The sequence below is a fragment of the Piliocolobus tephrosceles genome, chromosome 10 (genome assembly GCF_002776525.5).
Source record: "Piliocolobus tephrosceles isolate RC106 chromosome 10, ASM277652v3, whole genome shotgun sequence".
Taxonomy (NCBI): domain Eukaryota; kingdom Metazoa; phylum Chordata; class Mammalia; order Primates; family Cercopithecidae; genus Piliocolobus; species Piliocolobus tephrosceles.
This window is the reverse complement of record NC_045443.1, coordinates 90,244,646-90,257,583: the sequence shown is the minus strand read 5'-3', so window position 1 is coordinate 90,257,583 and position 12,938 is coordinate 90,244,646. Positions and strand designations below refer to the sequence as shown.

The 12,938-nt window shown below is 36.8% G+C and overlaps 1 protein-coding gene across 2 annotated transcripts in view; it reads left to right on the top strand.

Moving 5' to 3' along the window:
- The window catches only part of EEA1 (early endosome antigen 1), a 176,314-nt gene that overhangs the window by 94,303 nt on the left and 69,073 nt on the right, over nucleotides 1-12,938 (top strand). For both annotated transcript variants that reach the window (XM_023224244.1, XM_023224179.1), the window contains exon 10: nucleotides 4,331-4,447. In XM_023224244.1, the coding sequence (XP_023080012.1) occupies nucleotides 4,331-4,447 (117 nt within the window). The remainder of the gene's footprint in view (nucleotides 1-4,330; nucleotides 4,448-12,938) is intronic.

Here is a 12,938-nt window from a genome sequence, read left to right as displayed (position 1 = left end):
GTGCTCAGTGTGTACTTTTGTCAGTCTTGTCTGCCACCTTTCATCCACCATTTTGTTATTATTTTTTCTGCTTTCTAATGGAGATGCTTAAATTTGAGGTAATGTGATTTTGGGAGGCTTTTTAATATTAGTAATACCCTTAATGTATCACCTTCAATTGTTATATGGCAATTTTATGTTTTAAGGCAATCTTAGAACTTCAAAGACATGCCCATTTTTGTTTTATTAATCATGCATAGCTTCAACCATTTAAAAATGATTATTTACTAATAGTTGTAGTATATTAAAACAATAGTTTTCTTTTTCTTGGCCATATTTTATTTTATTTTATTTTATTTATTTATTTTTTTAAGGTAAGAATTTCTTTTTTTTTTTTTATTATACGTTAAGTTCTAGGGTACATGTGCATAACGTGCAGGTTTGTTACATATGTATACTTGTGACATGTTGGTGTGCTGCACCCATCAACTCGTCAGCACCCATCAATTCATCATTTATATCAGGTATAACTCCCAATGCAATCCCTCCCCCCTCCCCCGCCATGATAGGCCCCCATGTGTGATGTTTCCCTTCCCGAGTCCAAGTGATGTCATTGTTCAGTTCCCACCTATGAGTGAGAACATGCGGTGTTTGGTTTTCTGTTCTTGCGATAGTTTGCTGAGAATGATGGTTTCCAGCTGCATCCGTGTCCCTACAAAGGATACAAACTCATCCTTTTTTATGGCTGCATAGTATTCCATGGTGTATATGTGCCACATTTTCTTAATCCAGTCTGTCACTGATGGACATTTGGGTTGATTCCAAGTCTTTGCTATTGTGAATAGTGCCGCAATGAACATAATTTTTCTAATGCACCAGCAGGATGTTTGCTTGAAACATCATTCCTTATTTTGTAATGTAAAGTTTTTTAGTAAAAATTTGTATTGAATTCAATAGCATTTCAGACAATCAAGGGAAATGCAAACTGTTTTATAGGATCTAATATACTGTTTCCTTGGAAATAAGCATCTATTATCTATTTGGTGGTATAATTACTCATTCCTTTACTGAGTTTTTTTGGGTTTACCAAGTGTCAGGGACTGCTTTAGGTGTGGGGATTAAAATACCGAATAACACAGAATACTTGCTCCCGTAAGGCTTAATCCTTTCTGGAAATCAAGCAACAGACTGTACAAGTACACTGAATCATGATAGAAAGCCAGGTAATAATAAGGGCTGTGAGGAAGAAAAATAAAGCACGTATAGGCTGTAGTGGAAGTGGGAATACTGTGGAACAGTTTTAGAGTGGTCAGGGAAGATCTCATGGAGGATATGTGTGAGAAGAATGAAATAAGAGTCAGAGTTAAGCAGTGGGAGCTAGGATTCTCAGGAGGAGGTTAAAGTCCAAGGCACATATAAGCTTGGCCTGTTAAGAGAAGTCAGTATGAACAGAGATCTTTGAACTTCACCATAGTGATGTCTGAAGAGGGAATGTATTTACTTTTTTTCCTTTGTAATTATTGTCTGTCTTTAATCTTTATTTTGTCCCCAAATATAAACATAATATGTGATTATTGTAAAAGATTAATGATTCATAATGTGCAATAAAAAAGGGGAAACCTTTCCAGAATTCACTCTCCTCACTTCTCTTCTTCATAACTAAAGTCTGCCTCTGGATGTATAAGTCTTCCCACATCTTTCTTTATTGTCCCCTTGAGTAAATTTTAAAGTTTTAAGTGCTGGACTTTATCTATGTAAAAATCTTAGTTTTCGCAATATCTAAATTTGTTGTACAAAGTGTAAATGATACACTTAATGTCCAGTTTTTTAGTTGTTAACCTTATGCAATCATTTGTAAGAACATATCTAAAAGCTATAAAATAGGATACAAAAAAGCTATAAAATAGTATATTTTTGGAGTATGTTTGCTTTACAGTTTCCTTCTTTCATAAGGAAAATTCTATTCTTATTCTTACTAGAAATTCTTATTTCTACATGTTGGAATTTGTCAGCAAGATAGACCTTACACTTGGCTTACTACATTTTATAAACTTCAATATGAAATCATCATATTTTAATGAGATATACACATTATTTATATTTTAATATATACTGTTATTTCTGTGCATTATATGCTGGGAACCTGTGCAAATTTTTTTGATAAGATATTTACAAGTAGGGATTTAAATGTGATATTTTCTTTTGTAATAAATTGACATTTTTGCTATATGATTAAAACATAGTGAGTTAAAATAGTCAAATTGTTCCTGATGTTTCATTTAACATCTGTAACCCGACTAACAAAAAAAATTTGAGATTCAAAATTTTTAGAAATAGTAATTTGAAATAAACTCACAATAGCTAAATCCATTTCAAGGTTACATGTTCAGTTTAAGACAGATGGTTTTAGGGTAGGGCGTTAACTTGAGTGTAGTTGAAAATACATAAATATATCAACATTTTCTTTGAATTATTTAAGATTATATATATATATTAACATATCAGCTGTTACATATGACACTGAAGCACTGTGTATAAGGTGTAACAATATGATAATGTTACCGATTGCCTTTCATTGCATCAGAATTTGTATATTTAAGTGAATGTTTTCCCAAAAAGGTCAGGCCATGCATGTATTTCAGACATACTCCATTCCTAAAAACATTTTTGAAACTTATTTTAATTGACTTTTAGTCCATTTGGAACACACTAAAAAAACTAATTTTGTTAATTTATGGTTATTAAAATAAGCCCAAGAATTTGATCATTCAGTTCAATCACTTCTGATTTTTAAAATAAGCCCAAGTTATTAAAATAAAATGGTTATTAAATAAAATAATTATTAAAATAAAATAAGCTCAAGTGTTTGATCTTTCAGTTCAATCACTTACCTTTCTTATAAACTTGGTGGTTTCCAAAACTTAAAATCAAAGCCACCATAAAATGGATGAGGATACACCACCACTGAGAATTCCTTAAAAAAAATAAGTTCCACACACTCTGGAGGGGTTTTCAAAAGAAGAGTAGCCACAGATCTCTTGAATAATAGCGTTGTTGCCACGATAAGTTAGTAGCCTTCTGAGATTTCTCCCTTGAAGATGAAAGTACTCATTTGTAATATATGATATGAATAAGTATTTATAAATATCAAGAAAAAATTTAAAACTTGTATCTTTTTCATATTATAAGTTTATTCAGTAATAAAGAAATAGACACGAAATGATTGTAACTTTATAAAGTGGAAAGTAAAGCCAATAGGCAATATTAGAAATATTAATATAATAGAAAGTTATTTTGTCAGTGTCATTTGCAGCAGACTATACCTAAAAAAAAATACTTAGTCTTTCTCTCTAATAGTTCAGCTTTTATGTATTAGAAATGTATATTTCCAAGATCTTTGCTTACCTCTCTTTCTCTTATATTATTTTTAAATGATCAAACTGTTGCTTTAGTTAAATAAAACGTGATTTTCACATTTTTTAAAATGTTAAAATGGGCTGGGCTCAATGGCTCATGGCTGTAATCCCAGGAGGCCGTAGTGGGAGAGTCACTTGAGCCCAGGAGTTGGGGACGAGCCTAGGCAACATAGTGAGACCCTGTCTCAACAGGAAATAAAAAAATTAGCTGGGCGTGATGGTCCTAGCTACTTGAGAGGCTGATGTGGGAGGACTGCTTGAAGCAGGGAGGCTCAAAGCTACAGTGAGCTGTGATTGTACCACTTCACTCAAGCCTGGGTGACACAGAAAGAGCCTGTAAAAAAAAAAAAAAAAAAAAAAAAAATTAAAATGCACTAAAGCAAGTTCCTGCCTGATGATTATACCTGACCATATAGTGATCTAACTTAAGGAAGCTGTGTATAACTTCAGCTTGATAACTTCTTTCGACAAAGACATTTTCATTATAATTTAGAAAGATGATTCACCAGTAGCAAGCTCTGTGTTGCATGTTTGCACATGTCTTAAAGTAAAAGGATAATTTTACGCTACAGAAGTTAGAAAATGTAGACATAACTGGCATATTATCTTTAAATTCTGGAAGATTGAAGTATAGAGTTTAAGAACCAGTAAATTTAGGTTTGCAGTTTGATACTTCAGAAACTTAAAGTAGGATGCCAAATTTTTATTTTATGTATTAAGAAATAAATGAAGTTGTGCATCTTGGATAAATTGTAAAAATTCGTTGTAAGCCGAGAAAAACATAATGTGGTAGTACAGGTGGTAGGATAAAGAACAAAATAGAAAATTCCAACAATAAAAAATTTGTTTTCTTAAAACCTTTGTATACTTTCATTTTTCAGTTTTTAAAAAATTTAGTTTGCTTTAATTTTTTTTTTTTTGTTTTGTTTTGTTAGGCCACAATAAGCCAGCTAAGGAATGAACTTGCCAAAGGCCCCCAGGAAGTTGCTGTATATGTACAGGAACTACAAAAACTGAAAAGTTCAGTTAATGAATTAACACAAAAAAATCAGGTGAGAATTTTAAAGCTATATATAATAGTAAATTGTTTTCATGTATTTTAAATATTAATATTACATAATTTAAAAATATATTGGCATAGTACAATGTAATTTATTCTGTATTTTTTTTTTAGTGTGCAATATGTTCATGTTATTATGCAAACCAGTCTCCAGAACTTTTTTCATTTTGCAAAGTTGAAATTTTATAACTGTCAATTCTACATTCCTCATTCTCTCTAGCTCCTGGAAGTTTCCATTCAACTTTCTATCTCTAAAATTTGATTACCCTAGGTGCCTCATATAAGTGGAACCATACAGTATTTGTCTTTTCAAAATGTTGTTTTTTAAATTTTTTCAAACTTGGGTTACTACATCTAACAGTATTTGTCTTTTTGTGACTGACTTATTTCACTTAACATAGTGTCCTCAAGGTTCATTCATGTTATAGCTTCTGTCAGAATTTGTTTCTAAGGCTGAATGACATTTTGCTGTGTGTATATATGTTATTGATTCATCTGTCGATCGACACTTGGATTGCTTCTATCTTTTGGCTGTTGTGAATAATGCTACTTTCAACATGGCTGTACACATCTCTTTGCCACGTTGCTTTCAATTCTTTACCTGTAAGTGGGATTGGTAGATCATATGATACTTCTATTTTTAATTATTTGAGGAACTGTCATACTGATTTTCTTTTTTATTATTATACTTTAAGTTCTAGGGTACATGTGCACAACAGTTCTAGGGTACATGTGCACAACATGCAGGTTTGTTACATATGTATACATGTGCCATGTTGGTGTGCTGCACCCATTAACTCATCATTCACATTAGGTATATCTCCTAATGCTATCTCTCCCCACTCCCCCATCCCCACAATAGGCCCTGGTGTGTGATGTTCTCCTTCCTGTGTCCAAGTGATCTCATTGTTCAATTCCCACCTATGAGTGAGAACATACGGTGTTTGGTTATCTGTTCTTGTGATAGTTTGCTGAGAATGATGGTTTCCAGCTGCATCCATGTCCCTACAAAGGACATGAACTAATCCTTTTTGATGGCTGCATAGTATTCCATGGTGTATATGTGCCACATTTTCTTAATCAAGTCTGTCACTGATGGACATTTGGGTTGATTCCAAGTCTTTGCTATTGTGAATAGTGCCTCAATAAACATACGTGTGCATGTGTCTTTGTAGCAGCATGATTTATAATCCTTTGGGTATATACCCAGTAATGGGATGGCTGGGTCAAATGGTATTTCTAGTTCTGGATCCTTGAGGAATCGCCACACTGTTTTCCACAATGGTTGAACTAGTTTACAGTCCCACCAACAGTGTGAAAGTGTTCCTATTTCTCCACATCTTCTCTAGCACCTGTTGTTTCTTGATTTTTTAATGATTGCCATTCTAACTGGTGTGAGATGATATCTCATTGTGGTTTTGATTTGCATTTCTCTGATGGCCAGTGTGGTGATGAGCATTCTTTCATGTGTCTGTTGGCTGTATGAATGTCTTCTTTTGAGAAGTGTCTGTTCCTATCCTTTGCCCACTTTTTGATGGGGTTGTTTTTTTCTTATAAATTTCTTTGAGTTCTTTGTAGGTTCTGGATACTAGCCCTTTGTCAGATGAGTAGATTGCAAAAATTTTCTCCCATTCTGTAGGTTGCCTGTTCACTCTCATGGTAGTTTCTTTTGCTGTGCAGAAGCTCTTTAGTTTAATTAGATCCCATTTGTCAATTTTGGCTTTTATTGCCATTGCTTTTGGTATTTTAGACATGAAGTCCTTGCCCATGCCTATGTCCTGAATAGTACTACCTAGGTTTTCTTCTAGGGTTTTTATGGTTTTAGGTCTAACATTTAAGTCTCTAATCCATCTTGAATTAATTTTCGTATAAGGAGTAAGGAAAAGATTCAGTTTCAGCTTTCTACTTTTGGCTAGCCAATTTTCCCAGCACCATTTATGAAATAGGGAATCCTTTCCCCAGTTCTTGTTTTTGTCAGGTTTGTCAAAGATCAGATGGCTGTAGATGTGTGGTATTATTTCTGAGGGCTCTGTTCTGTTCCATTGGTCTATATCTCTGTTTTGGTACCAGTACCATGCTGTTTTGGTTACTATAGCCTTGTAGTATAGTTTGAAGTCAGATAGCGTGATGCCTCCAGCTTTGTTCTTTTGACTTAGGATTGTCTTGGCAATGTGGGGTCTTTTTCGGTTCCAAATGAACTTTAAAGCAGTTTTTTCCAATTCTGTGAAGAAACTCATTGGTAGCTTAATGAGGATGGCATTGAATCTATAAATTACCTTGGGCAGTATGGCTGTTTTCACAATATTGATTCTTTCTATCCATGAGCATGGAATGTTCTTCCATTTGTTTGTGTCCTCTTGTATTTCACTGAGCAGTGGTTTGTAGTTCTCCTTGAAGAGGTCCTTTACATCCCTTGTAAGTTGGATTCCTAGGTATTTTATTCTCTTTGAAGCTATTGTGAATGGGAGTTCATTCATGATTTGGCTCTCCGTTTGTCTGTTACTTGTGTATAAGAACGCTAGTGACTTTTGCACATTGATTTTGTATCCTCAGACTTTGCTGAAGTTTCTTATCAGCTTAAGGATATTTTGGGCTGAGATGTTGGGGTTTTCTAAATATATAATCATGTCATCTGCAAACAGGGACAATTTGACTTCTTCTTTTCCTAACTGAATACCCTTTATTTCTTTCTCTTGCCTGATTGCCCTAGCCAGAAGTTCCAACACTATGTTCAATAGGAATAGCGAGAGAGGGCATCCCTGTCTTGTGCCAGTTTTCAAAGGGAATGCTTCTAATTTTTGCCTGTTCAATATGATATTGGCTGTGGATTTGTCATAAGTAGCTCTTATTATTTTGAGATACGTTCCATCAATACCGAATTTATTGAGAGTTTTTAGCATGAAGGGCTGTTGAATGTTGTCAAAGGCCTTTTCTGCATCTATTGAGATAATCATGTAGTTTTTGTCTTTGGTTCTGTTTATATGCTGTATTATCTTTATTGGTTTGTGTATGTTGAACCAGCCTTGCATCCCAGGGATGAAGCCCACTTGATCATGGTGGATAAGCTTTTTGATGTGCTGCTGGATTCAGTTTGCCAGTATTTTATTGAGGATTTTCACATCAATGTTCATCAGGGATATTGGTCTAAAATTCTCTTTTTTTGTTGTGTCTCTGCCAGGCTTTGGTATCAGAATGATGTTGGCCTCATAAAATGAGTTAGGGAAGATTCCCTCTTTTTCTATTGATTGGAATAGTTTCAGAAGGAATGGTACCAACTCCTCCTTGTACCTCTGGTAGAATTCTGCTGTGAATTCGTCGGTCCTAGACTTTTTTTGGTTGGTAGGCTATTAATTATTGCCTCAATTTCAGAGCCTGCTATTGGTCTATTCAGGGATTCAATTTCTTCCTGGTTTAGTCTTGGGAGAGTGTAAGTTTTCAGGAAATTATCCATTTCTTCTAGGTTTTCTAGTTTATTTGCACAGGGGTGTTTATAGTATTCTCTGATGGTAGTTTGTATTTCTGTGGGATTGGTGGTGATATCCTCTTTATCATTTTTTATTGTGTCTATTTGATTCTTCTCTCTTTTCTTCTTTGTCAGTCTTGCTAGCGGTCTATCAATTTTGTTGATCTTTTCAAAAAACCAGCTCCTGGATTCATTGATTTTTTGGAGGGTTTTTCGTGTTTCTCTCTCCTTCAGTTCTGCTCTGATCTTAGTTATTTCTTGCCTTCTGCTAGCTTTTGAATATGTTTGCTCTTGCTTCTCTAGTTCTTTTAATTGTGATGTTAGGGTATCAATTTTATATCTTTCCTGCTTTCTCTTGTGGGCATTTAGTGCTATAAATTTCCCTCTACACACTGCTTTAAATGTGTCCCAGAGATTCTGGTATGTTGTATCTTTGTTCTCATTGGTTTCAAAGAACATCTTTATTTCTGCCTTCATTTCTTTATGTACCCAGTAGTCATTCAGGAGCAGGTTGTTTAGTTTCCATGTAGTTGAGCGATTTTGATTGAGTTCCTTAGTCCTGAGTTCTAGTTTGATTGCACTGTGGTCTGAGAGACGGTTTGTTATAATTTCTGTTCTGTTACATTTGCTGAGGAGTGCTTTACTTCCAACTATGTGGTCAATTTCGGAATAAGTGCGATGTGTTGCTGAGAAGAATGTATATTCTGTTGCTTTGGGGTGGAGAGTTCTGTAGATGTCTATTAGGTCCACTTGGTGCAGAGTTGAGTTCAATTCCTGGGTATCTTTGTTAACTTTCTGTCTTGTTGATCTGTCTAATGTTGACAGTGGGGTGTTAAAGTCTCCCATTATTATTGTATGACAATCTAAGTCTCTTTGTAAATCTCTAAGTACTTGCTTTATGAATCTGGGTGCTCCTGTATTGGGTGCATATATATTTAGGATAGTTAGCTTTTCCTGATGAATTGATCCCTTTACCATTATGTAATGGCCTTCTTTGTCTCTCTTGATCTTTCATGGTTTAAAGTCTATTTTATCAGAGACTAGGATTGCAACCCCTGCTTTTTTTTGTTTTCCATTTGCTTGGTAGATCTTCCTCCATCCCTTTATTTTGATCCTATGTGTGTCTCTGCATGTGAGATGGGTCTCCTGAATACAGCAAACTGATGGGTCTTGACTCTTTATCCATTTTGCCCATGTGTGTCTTCTAATTGGAGCATTTAGTCTGTTTACATTTAAGGTTAATATTGTTATGTGTGAACTTGATCCTGTCATTATGATATTAGCTGGTTATTTTGCTCGTTAGTTGATGCAGTTTCTTCCTAGCATCAATGGACTTTACATTTTGGCATGTTTTTGCAATGGCTGGTACCAGTTGTTCCTTTCCATGTTTAGTGCTTCCTTCAGGATCTCTTGTAGGGCAGGCCTGGTGGTGAGAAAATCTCTAAGCATTTGCTTGTCTGGAAAGAATTTTATTTCTCCTTCACTGATGAAAGTTAGTTTAGCTGGATATGAAATTCTGGGTTGAAAATTCTTTTCTTTAAGAATGTTGAATATTGGTCCCCACTCTCTTCTAGCTTGTAGAGTTTCTGCCGAGAGATCTGCTGTCAGTCTGATGGGCTTCCCTTTGTGGGTACCCCGAGCTTTCTCTGTGGCTGCCCTTAACATTTTTTCCTTCATTTCAACTTTGGTGAATCTGACAATTATGCATCTTGGAGTTGCTCTTCTCGAGGAGTATCTTTGTGGCATTCTCTGTATTTCCTGAATTTGAATGTTGGCCTGCCTTACTAGGTTGGGGAAGTTCTGGATGATATCCTGCAGAGTGTTTTCCAACTTGGTTCCCTTTTCCCCATCACTTTCAGACACACCAATCAGACGTAGATTTGGTGTTTTCACATAATCCCATATTCCTTGAATGCTTTTTTTATTTCTTTTAACTCTGTTTTCTCTAGACTTCTTGCTTCATTTCATTCATTTGATCTTCAGTCACTGATACTCTTTTTTCTGGTTGATTGAGTTGGTTACTGAAGCTTGTGCATTTGTCCCGTAGTTCTCGTGTCATGGTTTTCATCTCTATCAGTTCTTTTAAGGTCTTCTCTGCATTGATTATTCTAGTTATCCATTCATCCATTCCTTTTTCAAGGTTTTTAGTTTCTTTGTGCTGGTTACGTAGTTTCTCCTTTAGCTCTGAGAAGTTTGATCGACTGAAGCCTTCTTCTCTCAGCTTGTCACAGTCATTCTCCATCCAGCTTTGTTCCGTTGCTGGTGATGAGCTGCATTCCTTTGGAGGGGTAGATGCACTCTGATTTTTTGAATTTCCAGCGTTTCTGCACTGTTTTTCCCCATCTTTGTGGTTTTATCTGCCTTTTGGTCTTTGATGATGGTGACGTACTGATGGGGTTTTGGTGTGGGTGTCCTTTCTGTTTGTTAATTTTCCTTCTAACAGGACCCTCAGCTGCAGGTCTATTGGAATTTGCTTGAGGTCCACTCCAGACCCTGTTTGCCTGGGTATCAGCAGTGGAGGCTGCAGAAGATAGAATATTGCTGAACAGCAAGTGTTGCTGTCTGATTCTTGGTCTGGAAGCTTCGTCTCAGGGGTGTACCCAGCCATGTGAGATATGAGGTGTCGGTCTGCACCTAGTGGGGGATGTCTCCCAGTTAGGCTACTCAGGGGTCAGGGACCCACTTGAGCAGGCAGTCTGTTGGTTCTCAGATCTCAACCTCCGTGCTGGGAGAACCACTCCTCTCTTCAAAGCTGTCAGACAGGGGCTTTTTTTTTTTTTTTTTTTTTTGAGATAGAGTCTCGCTCTAGACAGGGACTTTTACATCTGCAGAGGTTTCTGCTGCTTTTTGTTTAGCTATGCCCTGTCCCCAGAAGTGGAGTCTACAGAGGCAGGCAGGCCTCCTTGAGCTGCGGTGGGCTCCCCCCAATTCGAGCTTCCTGGTGGCTTTGTTTACCTACTTAAGCCTCAGCAATGGCGGGCGCCCCTCCCCCAGCCTCGCTGCCACCTTGCAGTTAAATCTCAGACTGCTGTGCTAGCAATGAGGGAGGCTCCGTGGGCGTGGTACCCTCCAGGCCAGGTGTGGGATATAATCTCCTGGTGTGCCGGTTGCTAAGATCCTTGGTAAAGCCCAGTATTAGGGTGGGAGTTATCCAATTTTCCAAGTGTTGTGTGTCTCAATTTCCCTTGGCTAGGAAAAGGAACTCCCTTCCCCCTTCTGCTTCCCAAGTGAGGCGATGCCTCGCCCTGCTTCAGCTCTCACTGGTTGAGCTGCACCTATGGACCACCATTGACTGTCCGACACACCCCTGTGAGATGGGAGCTGGAGGCTGGAGCTGTTCCTATTTGGCCATCTTGGGCGCCCCCTGCCATACTGATTTTTATAGTTGTTGTAACCCTTTTGTATTCCCACCAACTATACCAGGGTTCCAGTTCCTCTACATCCTCACCAACACTTATTTTCTTTTTCTTTTCTGAGAGTGACCATCTTAATGGGTATAAGGTGGTGGTATCTCATTTTGGCCTTGATTTGCATGCCCCTAATGACTAGGTTGTTGAACATCTTTTAATGTGCTTGCTGGCCATATGCAACAAAACTAGGTTCTGTTGTTGTTACTGAGTTGTAGGAGTTCTTTATATATTCTAGATACTAACCCCTTATCAGATATGTGATTTGCAAATATTTTATCCCATTCTGTAATTATGTTAAATTTTGATGTAGTCTAATTTATTTACTTTTATTTTTGCTAAGGTCTATTTAGTGTCATAGCCAAAAAATCATTGCTAAGCCTAGTGTCATGAAGCTTTTCTTTTGTTTTCTTCTAAGAGTTTTCTAATTTTTAGGTCTTACGTTTAGGTTTTTGATCCATTTTGATTTAATTTTGTATATAGTATAAGGTAAGGGTCTAATTTTATTCTTTTGTACGTGGATATCCATTTTCCCAGCAGCATTTGTTGAAAAGACTGTCCTTTCCCCATTGAATACTGTTGGCAACCTTGTCAGAAATTATTTGTCTTAGTCTGTTTAGGCTCCTATAATAAGATGCTATAAACTGGGTAGCTTATAAACAATAGAAATTTATTTTTTACTATTTTGGAGTGTGGGAAGTTCAAAATCAAAGTCACTAGCAGATTTGGTGTCTGGTGAAACACTGCTTTCTGGTTCATAGATGTTGCCTTCTCACTGTGTCCCACATCGTGAAAAGAACAAGAGACCTCACTGGGGCCTCTTTTGTAATTCCATTCATGAGAACTCAACCCTGAGGACCTAATTACCTCTGAAATGCCCACCTGCTAATACCATCTCCTTGAGGGTTAAGTTTCAGTATATGAATTTTGGGGGGACACAGATGGTCAGACCATAGCAACAATATAGGCAAAGGTTTATTTCTGGCTGTCTATTCTATTCCATTGATCTCTATGTCCATCTTTATGCTAGTACCACACTGTTTTGATTATTGTAGCTTTGTAACAAGTTTTAAAATCAGGAAGGTAAGCCTTCAACTTTGTTTTGTATTTTTAAATGTTAATATTTTCTGCGTTGTTTCTTTATAAATGAGCAATGTTGGCCAGGCGCAGTGACTCACGCCTGTAATCCCAGCACTTTGGGAGGCCAAGGTGGGCAAATCACCTGAGGTCAGGAGTTTGAGACCAGCCTGACCAACATGGTGAAACCCCATTTCTACTAAAAATACAAAAATTAGCCAGGTGTGGTGGCACATGCCTGTAATCCCAGCTACTTGGGAGGCTGAGGCAGGAAAATCACTTGAACGTGGGAGGCAGAAATTGCAGTGAGCCGAGATCATGCCACTGCACTCCAGCCTGGGCCACAGAATGAAATTCCATCTCAAAAAAACAAACAACCAACAAAAAACCAACAAAAAAACAAAAACAAAAACAGAAAAGCAACATATAGTATTTTGTTTGGGGGTAGGGGAGGTACTAATATTAATACTTTTTCTCTTTGTCTTTACTTTTTTAGTGATGGGGCAGTAGAGAGTTATTAAACCCTTTTATTCAAA